General features: G+C 34.7%; 6 protein-coding genes across 10 annotated transcripts in view; 5 read left to right on the top strand and 1 right to left on the bottom strand.

Annotated features, from left to right (window-relative positions):
• LOC106720732 (E3 ubiquitin-protein ligase HECW2) overlaps window positions 1-1,282 on the top strand; it is an 86,351-nt gene extending 85,069 nt beyond the window's left edge. For all 3 annotated transcript variants that reach the window (XM_045677787.1, XM_045677788.1, XM_045677789.1), the window contains one exon: window positions 809-1,282. In XM_045677787.1, the coding sequence (XP_045533743.1) occupies window positions 809-1,067 (259 nt within the window). In that variant the 3' untranslated portion in view covers window positions 1,068-1,282. The remainder of the gene's footprint in view (window positions 1-808) is intronic.
• Window positions 1,283-2,599: 1,317 nt separating this feature from the next.
• LOC106720734 (plasminogen activator inhibitor 1 RNA-binding protein) lies at window positions 2,600-4,682 on the bottom strand. Its single transcript, XM_014515487.2, has one exon. The coding sequence runs from the start codon at window positions 4,480-4,482 to the stop codon at window positions 3,328-3,330; it is 1,155 nt and encodes a 384-aa protein (XP_014370973.1). The 5' UTR covers window positions 4,483-4,682; the 3' UTR covers window positions 2,600-3,327.
• Window positions 4,683-5,215: 533 nt separating this feature from the next.
• On the top strand, window positions 5,216-6,484 carry LOC106720614 (glutamine synthetase nodule isozyme). The gene has a single exon (XM_014515332.2). It carries the CDS (start codon window positions 5,216-5,218, stop codon window positions 6,407-6,409), a length of 1,194 nt encoding a protein of 397 aa, XP_014370818.2. The 3' UTR covers window positions 6,410-6,484.
• Window positions 6,485-6,647: 163 nt separating this feature from the next.
• LOC106720692 (glutamine synthetase 1, mitochondrial-like) lies at window positions 6,648-7,938 on the top strand. Its single transcript, XM_014515438.2, has one exon. It carries the CDS (start codon window positions 6,671-6,673, stop codon window positions 7,862-7,864), a length of 1,194 nt encoding a protein of 397 aa, XP_014370924.1. The 5' UTR covers window positions 6,648-6,670; the 3' UTR covers window positions 7,865-7,938.
• Window positions 7,939-8,390: 452 nt separating this feature from the next.
• Window positions 8,391-11,309, top strand: LOC106720653 (DNA-directed RNA polymerase III subunit RPC9). The gene is made up of 4 exons (XM_014515381.2): window positions 8,391-8,674; window positions 9,377-9,497; window positions 9,799-9,951; window positions 11,161-11,309. Exons 1-4 carry the CDS (start codon window positions 8,667-8,669, stop codon window positions 11,251-11,253), a joined length of 375 nt encoding a protein of 124 aa, XP_014370867.2. The 5' UTR covers window positions 8,391-8,666; the 3' UTR covers window positions 11,254-11,309.
• A 401-nt stretch (window positions 11,310-11,710) lies between these two features.
• LOC106720615 (glutathione S-transferase 1-like) lies at window positions 11,711-15,953 on the top strand. 3 transcript variants are annotated; one of them, XM_045686825.1, is made up of 7 exons: window positions 11,711-11,865; window positions 12,617-12,685; window positions 13,067-13,218; window positions 13,496-13,554; window positions 14,372-14,519; window positions 15,303-15,493; window positions 15,793-15,953. In XM_045686825.1, exons 2-7 carry the CDS (start codon window positions 12,676-12,678, stop codon window positions 15,914-15,916), a joined length of 684 nt encoding a protein of 227 aa, XP_045542781.1. In that variant the 5' UTR covers window positions 11,711-11,865; window positions 12,617-12,675; the 3' UTR covers window positions 15,917-15,953. The 3 variants fall into 3 exon arrangements, with proteins under 3 accessions (XP_045542781.1, XP_045542779.1, XP_045542780.1); XM_045686823.1 differs by lacking the exon at window positions 11,711-11,865 and adding an exon at window positions 12,071-12,176; XM_045686824.1 differs by lacking the exon at window positions 11,711-11,865 and adding an exon at window positions 12,510-12,528.
• Window positions 15,954-18,850: the final 2,897 nt, after the last annotated feature.

The raw sequence follows: 18,850 nt of genomic DNA on the forward strand, positions 1-18,850 counted from the left end.
GCATATACTTATCCCAGTTGTATATTTACTTATATATAAAATTATGTTTTCAAATACCTAAGCTTTAAGTTTGCAAACAAACTGGGTAATTAACCGCTTTATAGTGCAATATATTTTACATTATCACTAAAGTCAACATATAAACAATTATCAATATAATAAAGTTTTACAACAAAGCAATATTCTCACAAGAGACAGTGAGAATGTTACATCTGATGCAAACACAATGCAATCATGTCTGATTACGAGATGAGTTAGTCTTTTAGAATTCACTTTTATTACTTAACCCGCAAAGCTCAATATTGATTGTCTATTCCATATTGCATTTTAAATTCATTTACTTTCAAAAGCTAATGATATTTCTATAAAACCGGTAACCCTTGGCCTGTCAAACTCCACGCATTTCTGCTACACTAGCAGCTTTTGTTATCTTTACATCTTTTACTAAATTAATAACTTAATTTAATTTATTAATAGAAATAATAACTATTTATAATAAAATATTTGTCCTAATTTTAAAAAACCTTCTCTAATACACTTTAAATGTTACTAATATTATAAATGTAAAATTTTTGGATGTATGGATGGACGGATAGATGTTTGATCGAAGGTATCTCCAGAACAACTACATAGATCTCGCTGAAATTTGTCATATGTAAACAGTCTGAAAGAACGCAAGGGCCACTATTTTTTTTTTAATTCTGCGCGGACAGTGTCGCGGGCAACAGCTAGTATTCATATATTCCACCTTATTGAAGATTGACGGTAGGAATTTTATGAAGTGTTCATATATTATTTTGTTGTACAGGTTCACAAACGAGCAGCGGCTACGGTTGGTGCAGTTCGTGACTGGAACGTCTTCGATCCCATACGAGGGGTTCTCTGCACTGCGCGGGTCTACTGGACCGCGGCGGTTCTGCATAGAGAGGTGGGGCCGCGTGGAGTCGCTGCCGAGAGCACACACCTGCTTCAACCGGCTTGACCTGCCGCCATACCCCACACCACAGCTGCTGTATGAGAAGCTCCTCCTTGCCGTTGAAGAGACCAACACTTTTGGCATCGAGTGAACTGCACTCTTACACTTTATGTTCCGCTTTAATGCAAACATTGTAAAAAAACTTTAACCTAATATTTGATATTTATTTGTTAACTTATTGTCGCTTAATTAGTTTTCGAGCATAGACTTACCAGTTGTAACATTTCAAGGGCTGAATGATTCCCCGTCTTGTTCTCTTCTATAGTTGTGTATTAACTATAATCCAAAATGATAAATTAATGTTGTAACTTGTAATTATATATGAAATTCATAGGATTTTTGTAAATAATAGTCAATTGATAGCATAGTCAACAGACAAAGATAGTTTAGTTGTAACATATGTTGTAGACTTATCAATATAACTAGCCACTTATGTAGTTATTCAGGTTTGTACTTTATTAATGCTTTTATTGTAATATAATGTGGCTGTGATGCGAGGCTCTAGCCTTGTTATTTAGGTGTTATGCTTTGACGTCACTAATTTAGTTATGCTGGACTCCAATATATAAATCGGAGAACATACAATTTGTGGCAAAACAAAGGTAGAACTAAAAATTTAAGTATTAAGTATCAAGTATTACAAAATTATCTTTATTGCTTGAAAGAGAAGCTACGAAAATATCCAATTTATAAATACTACCTAGTCAGCTATCTTATAAAATTCGCTCGAATAAACAGAATATCAGAAATGTCAACTGTAATGGACATCTTAAAACTTTAATTACATGAAATTTTCAATGTGAATGTTTATTTATTTACTGTAAAAATGTTCCTCACTCGTGTACCAGAGCTCGCCTCAAAGTTGCTTATATTAATTAAGATGTTCTTAGTTAAAAGGAATTTTGGTTGCAATTTGTAAATAATCATTATTTATTGTGCTTTTGTAAACAATCAAAATATGACTTTGTTTCTTTTTGTAAGTAAATACCTCTATTATGTTGAATATTTATCTAATTTGGATATTTTATTGTGTAAATTTTTAAGTTAATTGTTTTCGTGTGGATGTGATAAAATGTCAATATACAATATTACTTAACAAACTGTGGTTTCATTTACATCAACATTATGTGGTCTTACCACAAAAAAATATGTGGTGAGCAATAAATATGGCCCTCGCTATGCACCAAAAGTAATTCTCAAATAACACAAGTATCTGACAATCTAATTGTGGCCATGAGAAAAATTATTACTCTCCATTCTATTTAAATAAATATTTCTTGTCCATACTAAATATCGGCAAAGGTGATATTATATGTAATTATGTTCTCCCTGCATCTATAAATATGGTATATAATGTGATAAAATACGAAAATAGTTGTTGCAAAACTATTTCTACCTAAAAGCAAATATTTTTACTACATAAAGATAATGAAGTTTACTCCCCATATCTTTTTAAGATATTTTTATTTGGAGATTTTATCAAGTTTTTGTTTTATTTTAATCTTCATGTTATGTGACAGAACTGAACTTAACATTGAATGATTTTTTTGTAATTATGCAAAAACTTTTAAATATTAATGTTAAAACCTCAATTCCAGAGTAAATTGGTGTAAATGTAATCGTGTTAACGATGGGCACATTTATGGACAAATCTGATCTTTGCAACCTAAAGTGATCTCATACTTTTAAGAAAATGCAAGGGGGAGGAAGTATAAAAGGTTCAAATCGGACATGGAATTTTAATACTTCCAAACATACAAAAATAATTAATCAAACTCACACATACAAAATGTTTTATTTTTTTAAGTTTGTGTAACAACAAAATCAACCTTGTTTTTGACCTTATCTTTTAAAACATATATAACTATTTACAGAAAAGTCTGCATTCTTCAACACAAACTCATGATATAAAATGCAAAGGGTTATTTCATCACTTTCTACACTAACTTGTGACGGAGTTAATTTATTATAGTGTCACAGTCTGTAAGATTAAAATCCCTATTATTAACTGGCAAAAGTTAACTCACATAGCTGTGACTACAATGATAAAAGCTACTGTGATGATAGATTCATATGCGTTAATGTCAAGTCAGAATATCCTCCCCCCTTCATTACACCTTAATGAAAACATAAGCAACTTTTGATTTTCAACATTAAGTAACTTTCAAAATAGCAGGAATCAATCCTGGCATTGGCAGATGACACTCGGCATCACAACAAATAAAATTTGTAATATAATACACACTTGTGTAAATATTTTGTATATTTACTTCAAAAATAACGGTACATACAATATTAATTTGTATTTCTATAGTACTTTCAAAAGGGGTGAAGGAGGACTCACATCGAGTCTAGCTGAGAGAGGGGAAATCCTTGCTGTCGTCAACCTTGGGCGGAGCCACCTGCGAGCGCGGCGCCGGGCGCTCCTCCGGCGGAGGCTCTTCGCGCGGCACACCACGCCCGCGCCCGCGCCCTCGCCCACGGCCGCGCCCACCAGTGCCGCCGCGCCGCGCCGTGTCACTGAACGTGAACTCGATGCCTAGCACGCGCTTCTGGCGACCTACGCGTTGCGGGTAGTCGGCCATGTCGTATTCCTCGTCGGTGTCGTCGTCTTCCCCGCCCTCTTTCTTCTTCTCCAGCATCACGAGGTTCTTCCACTGACTCAAGTCCTCGCCCTCACCCGCCTTGCGCAAGTTGTACTGCGGAGCCATGCGCTGGGCGTTGCGCAGCGCCTTGTACTCGTCCAGCGTGAGCTCGCGCGGCTCTTCCTCGGCCGGCACCGTGCGCTCAGCGTCCGGTTGCTGTCCGTCGCCGGCGGCGGCTACGTCCGCGACCTTCTCCTCCACAGCCTCACCTTCGGAGCCAGTCTTCTGTAACTCATCCAAGTCGTCTTTGATGGTGCCCCAGTTGTGAGGTCCTCCGCCCTCGCGCTTGTCCACCGGCTTCACACCGGTCTTGTCGGAACCGGACCTTCTATCGAATTCGCGTTTGCCCCGACTATCGTAGGCAGGCCTCGGACCGCGTTGTCCTTCGCGGGGTTCACGTGGTGGTCTCGGTCCACGACGTTCGCCACCCTCGGGGTTGTCACTAAAGTTACGCCGTTCAAAGTTCGGTCGGCGGTCACTAAATTCGCGTCGAGGAGGCCTCGGTGCGACTTCTTTGCCGTCGATGGCACCGTTTTGCGGTCGTTCCTCGCGACGCCTCTGAGGCGGACGCTCTGCAGGACGCTCGCCAGTCCGTGCCGGGCCTTTGCTCTTTTGTTGATCGCCGCTCTTATTTTCTTGAGACTTCACATTTTGGGTTTCCTTAATGCCCTTCCGAGCGACCACACTGCCGCCCTTAGGCTTTATTTCAGGTTTCCCTTTGTTCTCCTTTTCGGCTTCTTTGGTTTTCTTTTTAAGCTCCTTGGCTTGCTCTTGCGCTTTTAACGCATCAAGAGGATCGGTCTCGTCGTCCAAAAAAAGAGCGTATCTATTAACAATCCCCACACCGTAGGAATTCTCCATTGTGATCCCCTTGATGATTTAATCACACAAAAACTGGATGTTGGTGGATAATTTTACACACTTAATAAGTCGACATTTTGTCTTATTTTATTGATTTCATTTAATATGGCCGACAAACGAACACACTAATACGCCATATGACGGCAGGAATAGAGAAAAGAATGAAAATGGCGGATTGTAACTTTTTAAACCTTGACTTTGTGTCTATGGTTCATTTACAGCGACCAACGATTATAAGGAGGGCAGGGTACCACAGACAAATTCAATAAAAATAAATTTCAAGATAGGGATTTGTGTTGTTTATAAAATTATTTTTTTGTTTACATACTTTACAAATAAGGAATTCTAGTAAGTGGAACGAGAGAGACGAGACGAGAGATTTTTCTTTTGCTGATGTCTGTCACATATTTCATTCCGGTGAACATAAACTTACCAATGTATGTATGATGTAGATTATAAATACGAATGTTTGGATATGCGGATGGGTGGATGTATCTCCAAACCGACTCCTTGGAGCTCGATAAAATTTGCCACCACGCATGGACATACATACAATGCCAATAATGCATAACATAAAATTAAACTCCCGTGTTCCTTTTCCAAATTAAAGCGTTGAAATAAAAAATCATAACCACCTTGTTTTCCATTTTGACTTCTAACTTTAGTTCCTAATATTTTATTTAAGTTGAGAGCCATAATTTATTTTGTTAAATTTTTAAGAGTAAAAAATAAAATGTTTTTAAAATACATAACTACATTGAAAGCATTTAAGTTAAATAATAAGTTGACGCGATGTTTCAGTCAAGAAAACTTTACAACAGGTTCATCAAAAGTGAGAAGTCCAATAAACGCTTATTATAATCACTTTAAGCACTTGCCTCTACCAAACGATAAAGTATTTGCGACGTACGTTTGGATTGACGGCAGTGGTATCAACTTACGATCTAAAGATCGCGTTTTGGATGAAGTTCCCTGTGACTTAAGTTCACTGCCAAGATGGTCATTTGACGGAAGTTCATGCGGACTAGCCAAAGGTGATGATTCTGACACAATATTAATACCAGCTGCGATCTACAAAGATCCGTTTCGTAAGAATCCCCACATAATAGTTCTCTGTGAAACCTATCTTCCTGATGGAACTCCGACTTCTACAAACTTCAGATCGAATTGTGCCAAAACACTTAGCGAAATAAATAATTTAGAACCATGGTTTGGCATTGAGCAAGAATATACAATATTTGACAGTGACTTATGGCCATTAGGTTGGCCGAAAGGTAGAGGTTTCGCAGTTATAAATCCTTTATATTCTTATTGTGGGAACGGGGAACATGTCGCAGGAAGAGAAATTGTCGAATGCCATGCCAGAGCATGCATTTATTCGGGTATAAATTATACGGGCTCAAATGCTGAAGTTATGAAGAGTTCATGGGAATATCAGATTGGTCCAACCTTAGGTATCAAAGCTGCAGATGACCTGTGGCTTAGTCGATATTTGTTGAATAGAATAGCAGAGCAATTTGGATCAATAATTAGTTATCACCCAAAACCGATGGGAAAATGCCATCCAGGAATAGGATGTCACCATAATTTTAGTACAAATAAAATGCGAGATAAAGATGGTATTGCTGTGATTCAGAGCTTTTGTAAAATTTTATGTGAAAGGCACAATGAATTCATAAAAAATTATGGCCTTGGGGATGGTGAAGAAAACAAGAAACGGTTAACAGGAAAATTTGAAACAGCTCCATATAATTCATGCACATGGGGAGTTGCAGATAGAGGCACTGCTATCAAATTAAAAAAATCAGTAGTTATAGAGGGCAAAGGTTTTTTAGAGGACAGAAGACCAGCGGGTGACTGCGATCCTTACCGAGTTTCGAAAATGCTTGCAGAAATATGCTTGCAGTATAATAAATTACCGTGTTAATAATTTTGAAAACATAAGTTCTTTTTGCATCTTACACTTTTAAATACTGACTTGTAAAGAGTTCTAAACTTAAGAAACCACTTTTTATCGAAAAACAAAATATTCTTTTTTCATTTCATTTAAATCATTTTTGTTCCATCGTCAAAACTTATAATTTCTCCGTAGAAGTCGCGAAATTCCACAAAATTTTACAAAATTTTAGTTTTAATATATATTATTTATTCATTATTCTCCAAAAAGTGCTGAAAATCAACCTTTAAAATGAATTATTTAACAACTTTTTTATCTACTATCAAAGTCGCTAATGCTTGCGTTATACCAAAAAGAAACATGCTAAAATGTTCAATAAATCATATATTGAATAAAAAAATTATGGACAGATACCTTCGGCTTCCAATGCCTTGTAATAAGGTTCTTGCCACATATGTATGGATCGATGGTTCCGGAATTCACTTGAGAAACAAGGATCGAATATTGTCATGCACCCCATATACGGCAGAAGCTGCACCAAATTGGGCATTTGATGGAAGTTCAACGGGTCAAGCCGCAACTGATAATTCAGACACGCTCCTCAAGCCTGCTGCAGTGTTTAGAGATCCATTCCGATTGGAACCACATGTTTTAGTGCTTTGTGACGTATACAGGGGCGACGGAAAAGCAGATCCGACAAATCACAGAAAATTTTGTAACGATTTATGTGAATTTCACAAAGCGGAAGAACCTTGGTTTGGTTTAGAGCAAGAATATACCATGTTGGACATTGATGGTTGGGGTCTGGGTTGGCCAAAGGGTGGTGGTTTTCCTGCTGTAAATTACGAGTTCTCTTATTGCGGAATCGGCGCGAAATATGTTGCAGGACGAGATATAATTGAAGCCCATACGCGGTCATGCCTTTATGCCGGTTGTGATTTTGAAGGCACCAACGCCGAAGTCATGTTTGCTTGTTGGGAATTCCAGATAGGAACTACAGTTGGTATTAAGGCTCCAGATGACTTGTGGATGGCACGATATTTAATGACTCGAATTGCTGAAGATTATGGCGTCGACATTACTTATCACCCTAAACCAATGGGACCTAAACATCCTGGCGTAGGCATGCATCATAACTTTAGCACAAAAACCATGCGTTCAGATGGTGGTTACAAATTCATCGAAGAATGTGTCAAAAAGCTAGAAGCTAATCACATGAAGCATATGAAAAGGTACAGTGTGGATGAACAAGGAAATCGTATGCGACTCTCCGGTAAATTTGAAACAGCACCATTCGAAAAGTTTTCTTGGGGTGTTGCCAATAGGAAATCATCTATTCGAATACAACGAAGTGTTAAAGCTAAAGGTAAAGGCTTTTTCGAAGATCGACGACCTGCCGGTGACTGTGATCCGTACCTGGTTTGTGGATTATTATTGGAAACGTGCTTGGGACCAGCCTCAGGTGGCGGCAGAACATGCAAGTAAAGTTCATTGTTAAGTACGGTTTTTGTAATATGTTTACCCGATATTTCTGTACCCTATGAGTTTTTATCCATAAAACATTGGCTAAAACAAGTATTTGTTTCCATTTTATTGTACTCAGTCATACTGTAACGACGCACCTGCTGGAAGTTGGGTGCTAATATGTCAGGTTTCATAAGAACACATTTGATTGTAACGGCACAATGAATAGTGCTATCAAAACCAAAGTTAAATAAGGATATTACCTGAACCGGTAAGAGGCGCTGCCGTCGCGGTTCTGACAGAAAATACATGTATATAAACCCTACTTAAAGAAAACTAGCTGTCGCGCGCTACTACGTCCGCACGGAACTAGACTATACTTACTATACTCTGGCGAGGAATTAAAAATAAACTTAACAAGTAGCCTGTGTTCTTCCGGACTATGTTCTACATCTGTATCAAATTTCACAAGATCCGTTGAGCCGTTACTGAGATACCTTCAAACATCCATCCATCCATCCATCTAAACTTTCGCATTTATATTAGTAAGATGGCATAAAACATAAAAGAAAAAATTACGACACCTACAAAGAGGATCTTGTGACATTTTTTGAGGTTGAGGTTGACAGAGGGGAGTTAGTAAGCTGTCATAATTTAGTTTGACTTATGCCTTGTCTGTTTAATGTCTATGATTCAAAAATAAATACTTGCTCGAAATAAGGTTTGGCCTATGTCTGCAAAACACTACGAGTGTTTTCAATAATTCAGCAGTGAACAAAACGTTCTGTAGTATTCTTTTTTCTTATTAGGACATCTTAGTACAATGGAAACGTAAGTATTCATAATATTAATAACTGGTATTTCGTAAATTCTTGCTAAAAGCGAAGATACCCTAATTTATTCTAAATCTTATATCTTACTAGCTGTCGCCCGCGACTCCGTCCGCGCGCAGTTAAAAAAAATAATGAAAAATAGATGTTGGCCGATTCTCAGACCTACTGAATATGCTCACAAAATTTCATGAGGATCGGTCAAGCCGTTTCGGAGGAGTATGGCAACGAAAACTGTGACACGAAAATTTTATATATTAAATATATAAATTTCTGGTGTCACAATGTTAGTTACCATACTCTGCCAAAGTGGCTTGACCGTTTTTTATGAAATTTTATATATATATTAGGTCGGGAGAATCGGCTATTGTCTATGTTTGATACCCCTAAGAAATAAGGGTTGTAAATCTGGCACAGATGTAGAACATAGTCTAGAAAAACACATAATTACTAAGCTACTTATTAAGTTTTTTTTTAGACTACATGAGGTCGGACTTGTGCGACAGCTATTTGAAATTATGTATTTTACATTAGATTTTCTTTTATATAAAGAAAATTCCTTATTTGTATGCTTGTGATCATTTGTCTTCTACCACAAGTGTTTCCCGTTGGGTCGATAAGCCGATTGAGGTCATAAAAATAGAATCAAAAAATATTCCTATTGTGTCGATATATGCTATGAATTTATTTTGTGTTATTTTAGAATAAATGCTCATGCTGCCTTTCTGTGCAATTATGAAGTGATGCAAATTCTTCAGCAACTAAAGGACAATACGCAGAAAAAACACAAAAGGGAAGCGTCGCTAGCGACGGTTACTTATGAGGTATAAATACATAGACGCTTGAATTACACTTTATTTATGATTTTTACTCTTTTCTATTGATTATAATGTGTAATTAGTAAGAAAAAAATTTGGAAAATGCATTGCCTATTGTTATTAGACAGAAGTCATAAGAGAAGACTAAAATTTGGTCTCTGGTATCAGCCTTACCTGACAAAATAAAGAAAAACTACCACTTGCAGCCTGTCTTCTGTATGGTATTGGCTTTGCCACATTGTTATTGTCCTACAATTTATGTTTCTTTACAAACTAAGTTTTTCCAATTATAAAATGAATTTTTTAGACAGTCCATTATCTACAAGATACTGAATGTAAAAATCAATCCGAAGAAATGATCCAGAAGTTTCTAGAAGGAATGAAAAAATTTAAATTAACAAAAATGGAAAAACTAATGATGGTAAATACTCCACCGAGAACAGAATTGGAAATACAATTGGTGAGCTCAGTTAAAAACATAACACACAACATATAGTTATCACTAGTCCCTCCCAGTCAATATAATCATTGTCTAATTAGAGTACTTGATCCAAGTGATTTAAAACTGCTTATTTAAAATAGTTCTACTATAGTGTGTCTATTCAAGGATTTTTAGTCTATAGTTTGTTAATTCATTTGACAATTCACTAGAGATGGGTTGAATAAAATAAATTGTGAATCATTTCGATTTTCAATAGTTTTTCTTATAGAACTTAATCTTGTTTTTCAATTACAATATAAATATAATAGTAAAGAGCTAGTTAATACAGGGGTCTAGGCTCCGAATATGAATTTGTCCTATCGGTGTCGAGACCCTTGGTCCGTGAGGTCCTAGCGTTAGAGGGCTTTTTGAGAAAATAGCAAAAAGGTTAGTCGACATCATAGGAGACCGAAGAGCTGGCAGCTACCTCGGACAAAGATGTCTAGTTATTCAAAGGTGTAACGCTGCCAGTATCTTCGGAACCTTGCCTAAGAGGACTCCTTTTAATAGTATATTTTAATTTTAATTTTATAATTTTTAAGGTTTTTAATTGTAGGTTCTAGCATAATTTATATTTGAGATTTCCAGATAATACTATTGTTGTAAATATATTTTAGTAATATACAATAAAATTGTTTCTTTATATTTCTACTTTATTTTTCAAAACGACAGAAATAAATAAAACATTAAACCAGTAATTGAGATGTTTACGAACAAAAAAGAAATTTAATTTAATTGTGTGATGTATAGCCAAATAATAAATTATAATAAATTGAAAAAGTAATAAAATGTTTTAATTATGGTACTTATTTGATTGATTATTTTTATTACAAGATAGATGCTCGATAGTTTATACTTGTTTGTTATGCAAGTACAGTCGACACTATGACAACCGTCTATTAAGTACAACAATAATCCTCATACAAAATTAATTCGATACTTCATATGCATCAGTTGCCAAAGTAATCATTTAATAGAAACACTGTACAGTAAAACCAGCTTAACATGATATCACATAAAATCACATATGTTTAAATGATATAAAACTGATATAAAATAAAAACAATATTTGTTGTAAAGAATAGAAAGTTTATTACAACTGAATTAAATATTCCAGGCCCTTCAATGTAGTCAAAACTTGTTTTACTGGCAACGAAAGTATAGCTTTTATATTAATTCATGTTGCAGATTGTTCAAGAAAGTGAGGAAAGACTCTCAGAGGAAGAGGTCCGTGCTATTATAGATTTGGTCAATGAAATCTTTCCGACCCCAGCGACTTGATGCTATTTACTTACAAAATACATTGTATTTCATGATTTACAATAAAATGAAGTAAGCCTGCATTTTATTTTTTACTTTGTTTGTTTATTATATTCCAAGGTTGTTTAGTCCCTAATTATCTATTTTTATATGAAATGCAGAAGTATGTTTATGAAAAATAGTATTTTTTAGTTCAAAACAGCTTCTTGTACACTTAGAAGTGTTAATTTGTAATTAGGGACAGAATTTAAATTCTGGAATCATGCGCAGGCAATAGCTTAATCGTGGTAAGAATCCCGTTTTAAATAAGAATACTGTGAATAAAAAACTCCTATATTAAGGAAGTCGAGTCCACTCAAACTAATTTAGAATTAGTTAAACATAGTTTTTAATTTATAAAAAGTAAGATTAATTAAGAATTAAGACTTATTCTAACAAAATTTAGATTCAAATAGCGCAAGGTCGAGTTTATACAAATGATTGTACGTTAGTAACGGAACATCTTTAGTGATTAGTTACGCGTCAAGTTTACAACACGATAAGATTATCTTTTTTTAGATTCGTTAGTGGGTTTGTGTGGCGATGAGCTAAAAGTTATATAAACATACTTGTTGAATCAATTCATTGGTGTTCGTAACATTTTATTATATCTGTCATCTTATTTGAAGGCCACAAACACAGATATTACGTAAGTTGTGGAAAATAACTGGAAGTAGTAGGATTTGGTTGGGCATTGGAATTTATTTGTACCACAGACTGACTATTTTTTTTGTTGGTTTTGTTTTCTTACAAGATATACATAAAGATAAGATAAAGTGAATTTTGTATTTACAATTAGGTTGCCAACCAGTTCTGATGTATTACTTTCCGATTCTTTTGACCTCAGTAAAATGTCATAAAGTCGACCATAAAAGTACAAAGATCAAATACTTTGCAATGCAAATGTACGTTTGAATTAATATTCCTTTTTTAAATGTACGTTTGAATTAATATTCCTTTTTTAACTTTAAGTATTACAGAATGACTAAATCAAACAAATCAAAATAAACGATCGATATTTTTTTAATTAACCTTTTTAATTTGGGGTTGGTATAATAGATACATATTAATAAAATTGGATTGTCTGTTAGTAATATCGAAAAAAACATCATATTTCGTTTATATAATACGTTGCTGATAGCGGAAAACCATTTTTTATTTATTTCTGTCTGTCTGTATGTCTGTCTGCGAGGCCGCGTTTGTTCCGGGTAATCAACGGAACGGTTAGACCGATTTTGATGGGTTTTTGACGAGAAGGTAGCTGCGGTATTTTTTTTGCGCGGGCGATCTCTAGTTTTTTATGTAACAAAACAATCTTATTTTACTATTTTATTTAATGTTTCAGATTTGGTTCCACAATAAAGACCTAGAAAAGAAATTAAAGACCTACAGAAAGCAAAAAAAATGACAAAAGGTGTGTAAAATAACTTCATTAAAATGAATTTTCACTGCTGTAATAATCCTACAAAAATATATATCCACTAGCAGGTGCCCGCGTCTTTGTCCGTGCGGAATTAAAAAAAAACAGTAATAAAAATAACTTATATCACCGGGAGATAATATAGTGGAAGAATTGGTTCATTCAGTAGTTTCAATGCTTATTCAATGCAAACAAACAAAACGTTCATAAATACTGACCATAAATAGTAACTTAATATCAAGTTTAATTATTCAGTGTTTAGTAAAAACTTTTCTTTCTTTCCCTCTTTATAATATTAAGATAGAAAATTCTTATTATCCTTGAAAATGACTAAGTTTAAGTACTGATGTTCACATTATGTGTAACATGTTCCAGTATCACAATTGCCTCGGCTGGTCCTGTACAAGGTGGATGCCAGCCCTCCTTCCTGCGCTGTCAGGATGCTGGGCCACATCCTCTCCCTGGACTTCCACTACAAGGACATCAAACTGCTACAACTTGAACACAAAACACCAGAATTTAAGAAGGTATCAAGTTAACACGTTAACTGCTGGAATGGTTTAAAGCTTACTTATTCTGAAGGACTACTTGCCTTGATTAACCTTTTAACTACTCAAACTGGAGTCTATTTACGTTATAAATTTTACAATATCTGCATTTCATTATGTATCTAAACAAAATTAGAGCATTTTTTTAAACATCTGATTTTTTTTAAAAATTGATTTTTTTTTATATTCATCTTTTTTACAAGTTCTCTTTATTTTTAGTTCAGTATTTAATAACTTTTTCGTGTTCTTCAATTAGATAAATCCAATGGGAACGGTACCCGTGCTGCAAGATGGTGATTTTATAGTTTCTGAGAGGTAATTACTACGTAATTTAATACTGGCAATATTTAAGTTCAACTCTCTTTTAAGCTTTTTTGGTTTGTTTGATTTGTGTTGGTATAATTCATACATAATATTAAAATTGGATTATCTGTATGTAATATCGAAAAAACGCTATATTTCGTTTATATAATACATTGCTGATAGCGGAAAACCATTTTTGATGTGAAACATCTATAGGATCACTTGTAAATCGAATTGTTGGCGTGGCGACGCTTGCCGTGGCGACGGGTCACCAAGCTATACTGAGGTATACATTATTATTATTATCATAATTATTATTATTTATTTAATTATAATATTTAATATTTTATGCATATTACTTGTACACACACGATGTTTCACATCTGCCAGGCGTCCCATGACAACTCACAATTTTTTTTTATTTCTGTCTGTCTGCGAGGCCGCGTTTGTTCCGGGTAATCTTCGGAAAGAGAGGACCGATTCTGATGGGACTTTTACTGGAAAGTAGCTGAAGGATGTTGGCATGTTTTAGGAATCTTTTTTTCGTTGTCAATTCGCGGGCCTGTTAATCTTACGAATAATTTAAATGCGAATATTTAGATGGATGTTTGTTAGAAGATATCTCCGGAACGGCTAAACGGATCTTGATGAAATTTGGTACAGAAGTAGAATAATATATAGGCTACTTAGCTAGTTAGTTAGGCTAGGCTAGTTTTTTTTTTCACTTTCGCGCGGAAAGAGTCGCGAGTGACAGCTTATTGATAATAAAAATTCAAAAAAATATTGTTCTTTTAGATTACTAAGATACGTTTTTAATTGTATTTCCCAGCCACGCTATAATGCAATACTTGACGCTTCAATATGGCGGCGAGCGCGGCGCACAACTTTACCCGCGAACAGCTCGCGAACGAGCTCAAGTCGACCAATGCATGTACTTTGACGCCGCTGTCATCTTCAACACTGTCAAATCTATTGCTGTAAGTTCACGTATTGACGTTTATTTAAAATTCAGTCGAATTGATAACCTCCTTCTTTTTGAAGTCGGCTAAAAACTGACATTCAACACATAATAGGGTATGTTCCGATATGCACTGCGAGCACTGCACAGTGCTATCACTGTAGAAAAATTCATTCCGTAACGGACTGCCAGTATACTGCCGCAGTACCCTAGGGAGATATATGACGTCATAAATCGCGGCCATATTCTACTGTGAGCACTGGCGTTTTCGAGGTAAGGTACGCGCAGTACCTTGATTACGTGATCAGTCAAAACCACTCGAGTGCCTAACGTCTTATAAACAAAGCTACAGTTTAATCAGAAAATTTTAAAGTTCTGTAATTGGTTTGGATTAATAAATAATACAATAAAACAATGGAAGAATTGCAAAAATTAACCTTATTAGACTGTGTTGAAAATTCAATTTACAATTAATATTAATTAAAATATTTTTAATTTGACAGTACTCCAAAACAGTTTTTTTAATGTACTAGAAAACTTGAATACACTCACTTGAATGCTGTGTCAAAAAATGCTGCTGACAGTATACGAGATTGCGTTCCGTTTTAAATCGTACCCAGTATAACTGGCTATAAAGGAACGGCTTCACAGTATACTGAATTGACGTCACACTGTACAGTGGTCGCAGTGCATATCGGAACACACCCATAATAATTTAAACGGCTGTCACTTGTCAAATGACTATAGCGGTTAACCTATAAATACAAAACTAAACATTTCTTACAAATTTCTTTATTTCTAGATGCCAACGTTATTGTACGGTATAAAAAGTGCGACAGAGAAACACTTGCAGAGCATTGAGGAATGTTATGATGTGACGGAGGCGTACCTCCACCGTCCATACATGGCGGCTGACCACCTCACCCTGGCAGACCTCTCTCTCAGCACCACCATCGCTGCCACACAGATTTTATATGAGCTAGATTCTAAAAGGTATTAGCCTTTTCAAATATCTTAGCGGCTCAAGCTATAGGCGAATTTAAGAACCGAAAAGATATCTGAAAACATTTATATACTATGTTTTATGTGGAAAGGGAAATATCTTTTTCCATCCTCTCCCCTGGTAATTAAAGGCAGCCATGCAACTGCAACCTTTTAGCTAAAGGTAAAAGTCACTTTGTTATGTTAGAAAAAAAAAGAAACTTTAGTCTATGATAGTTTTTTATTACTAAAATAGCTAGCAAGACCGTTAAATCAATTTGACTAGATTAAACTTACATTTTTTGTTTCAGATTTCCTCGCACTGCTGACTGGTTGAGCAGAATGTCACAGGAAGATTTCTATAGAGAAATAACTGAACCTGGAATAGCTTTACTAAAGAAATTGTTATATAAGCGCTGGGGAAAAAATACATAAATTTTATAACGGTTTTTGTAAAGAAACCGTAATCGTGGCACAGATAACTAATTTAATTTAGCTTAAGTTGTGATTTGTATTTTTATTTTATAGTAAAATATTTTCAATAAGTCAAACTCCTTTTCTTCAACCCCACTCCCCCCTTGATATACTTTTATGGTGAAAGCTATGGATAAATTTAACCCGGGCGAAATTATTACACAAAAAAATAAAGGCATAAACTATCGAGTATGCAAAACAATTCCAAGTCCAGGCGTTTCTCTGATTTTGTTATTCCGTTTATTTAAACTTTGGTAAGTTCTTTAGATCTTAGTAAGATTTATTTAACTTCTGAACGTATTATAGACCTTAAAATAATTTTTGTTTAACTAAAAAATATTATGTAATTTGATTTGACTTTAGTAAATACTAGTGCCAGAGCCATCTCTTGGTATATTATATCAACATCTTACAAAACGTAGGACATAAAAAGATTTCTTCATTATCTGTTACTAGATGACGTTACTTGTTAGTTTGAAAATCGAAGTAAGTCATAACTTGGAATTGTGAAGAACAATTTGTAATTTTTTTTTTGCAAAAATTTACTCAAATAATTTAGGTAATATTTACTTTACAAATCATATTATATTATTGTTAATTGAATCATGTATTTAAGGGTCCAAAACACGAAAAAACACAACTTGTTTTAACGCCATCTATACCAAAAATTGTGAAAAGCTGCTGGTATGACAAACAGTGTTGCCATTCAACTTTCGAACTTAGCGCTATAGAGAAGCAACATGCCCGATTCAGATTTTGAATTGTATCGGCTGGCGCGAGTGCGCTACAAGCTCGAGTGGCAGAAACGTGTACGGCGAAGTGCGGTCGACTCGTCGATGCGCAGCTGTCCAATCGCGCTTGTCAATTTTTAGTTTTTTTCGAATCGCGTGTGTAAATAAACAACTTATTACTTTTCATTGCAAATAATGATGAAGTGATACAAATGTTTGTTTAAAACGTGTTTATTTGCAGTGGAGCTGAAGCCTTCGAAACCGTAACCGCTTCTCGCAATGACAACGGAGAGCACTCAGTTACCTTTAGAAAAACCGGAGGCATTTAAAATGTTTTTTAATGCCTAATTGATGCCTCATTTTCGTATATAAGTGTTTTTGTAATAAGTAAGGACTACTGTGGTTTATATTGTGACATTAGTAAGGTTTTCGGTTCGGCTCGATAAGTCGTCTACACGTTTAAAAATGAGTGTTTTAAGTGGTTTGAGCAAGTCTGACTTCAAGACGGCGAGTGATGGACTGTTGGAGCTGTCCGAGGAGCGGCTCCGAAGCATCATGCGCACGGAGCCCATCACAGATGTGTACCACGTCGAGCAGACGCCGTTCGCAAGGTCAGCCACTTTGCCTTAACTCTACTTTACTCGTTATTTTCAAAAGTAGCACGTTCACCTTTCATAAGTTAACAGATAACGTTCGCTCTGGATCATTACGTTTTACAATTACTTTATAACATTAATTAAAATCACATATTTAGCAATAGTTTGTAGTCAAATTAAAAGATTTTCTAGTTACAAAAACAATCGTAATGTTGATAATTTACAAATACATTCAGTATCACAGTAGCAAGCAGTTTGTGTCATAGATATGTAGCACATAGTGTACACAGCTGATAGTAAGTACACAGGACAGGATTTGTAGAGGAATGTGTATTCTCTATGGCCGTGCTCTATGTGCTAGAATACATATGTTTATCTCAGTACTCCAGATAAAGATGACTGATGAGTGTCGAGTACCTTGATAATTATAGATAAGACAGATATTTTTGCTTTTTACTAAGACTATGGGCAAGTGGAATGTAATATTCCAGCAATATCTTACAGCAATACATTATTATAAATAATTAGATTTATGGAAAGTTTTGACAGAATTGTTTACTAAAAAATAATTCATGTCTCTACCTCGGTATTGTTTTGAATCATGGAAAATATAGTTATGAAACAAATTATTAAGCAGGAAAACATCTAAGGATAACAGTTAATAACTTGTTGAAATAACTTAATTTGTATTTTAGGTAAATTAGACAGCTAAACATAATTTAAAAAATTTTTTTGCTTTATATGTTTTAGTGTTTAAGTATATAAGTAATATTTTAAAGAGCCTAACTTACTAAGTAGTAGAGCTTTGCTGCCTAAAAGTTCTATTAAGTTGGTAAAAAGATTACATAATAATATATTTTAGCTGTTGTCGATATAACAAAAACTTACATATAAAAAAATGAACTTATTTACCAATATATATGTTTTACATCTATTGTAACTAAATTAACAATAATATACTTTTAAATGTTCAAAAGTCAAATTGATTATATATTCACCACAGATTAATTTATGTAAATAATTCATATTAATTGTGGTATTCCCAGATTCAATGAATGTAATGCTACATCTACATATCTGTAAAAATTCAATGATGTAAACCAATCCATACTGTTCTAATGTGGTTCTAAGACCTGGACACCACATAGGGTAGACTCTAGCTCCTCAGTTGACAATGACAATTGTTATAACAGTGAAAATCTATGGATATATAGATAGTTTACAGCCACAGTTTATAAATTTTCATTATTGTCAAATTATTAGAATATACACACTATAAATAAATGTTATTAAAAGAGAGTATCATCAATCTATTGATGTATTTCTAATTGTAAGTATGGATGGATTGTGTGAAAGAGGATATGTGTAAGAAGGGGGTAAATTCAGATATGATGGCTGATAGAGATGTATGGAGGAGTACATACTGTGCCGACCCTCCATAGGGATAAAGGGAGGTTGATAATGACGATATAAAGCTGATTTCTGATGCAATATTTATGTAATTATTTCTTTCTTTTAATTAAATTGTATTGTATTATTTTAAATTATAATTTCACTAAAATGGAAAA

Source organism: Papilio machaon, chromosome 4 (assembly GCF_912999745.1).
Source record: "Papilio machaon chromosome 4, ilPapMach1.1, whole genome shotgun sequence".
Taxonomy (NCBI): Eukaryota; Metazoa; Arthropoda; class Insecta; order Lepidoptera; family Papilionidae; genus Papilio; species Papilio machaon.

What these genes read in the sequence shown, in the direction of transcription:
- LOC106720692 (XM_014515438.2), top strand. Translation starts at nt 6,671, where the DNA reads ATGAATTATTTAACAACTTTTTTATCTACTATCAAAGTCGCTAATGCT.
- LOC106720653 (XM_014515381.2), top strand. An exon ending in TAGCGACGGTTACTTATGAG is followed by an intron (nt 9,498 to 9,798) that starts GTATAAATACAT and finishes TGAATTTTTTAG; the next exon opens with ACAGTCCATTATCTACAAGA. An exon ending in CAGAATTGGAAATACAATTG is followed by an intron (nt 9,952 to 11,160) that starts GTGAGCTCAGTT and finishes TTCATGTTGCAG; the next exon opens with ATTGTTCAAGAAAGTGAGGA.
- LOC106720615 (XM_045686825.1), top strand. An exon ending in ACACTGTCAAATCTATTGCT is followed by an intron (nt 14,520 to 15,302) that starts GTAAGTTCACGT and finishes CTTTATTTCTAG; the next exon opens with ATGCCAACGTTATTGTACGG. An exon ending in TATGAGCTAGATTCTAAAAG is followed by an intron (nt 15,494 to 15,792) that starts GTATTAGCCTTT and finishes TTTTTGTTTCAG; the next exon opens with ATTTCCTCGCACTGCTGACT.
- LOC106720614 (XM_014515332.2), top strand. Translation starts at nt 5,216, where the DNA reads ATGTTTTTAAAATACATAACTACATTGAAAGCATTTAAGTTAAATAAT.
- LOC106720734 (XM_014515487.2), bottom strand. Translation starts at nt 4,482, where the DNA reads ATGGAGAATTCCTACGGTGTGGGGATTGTTAATAGATACGCTCTTTTT.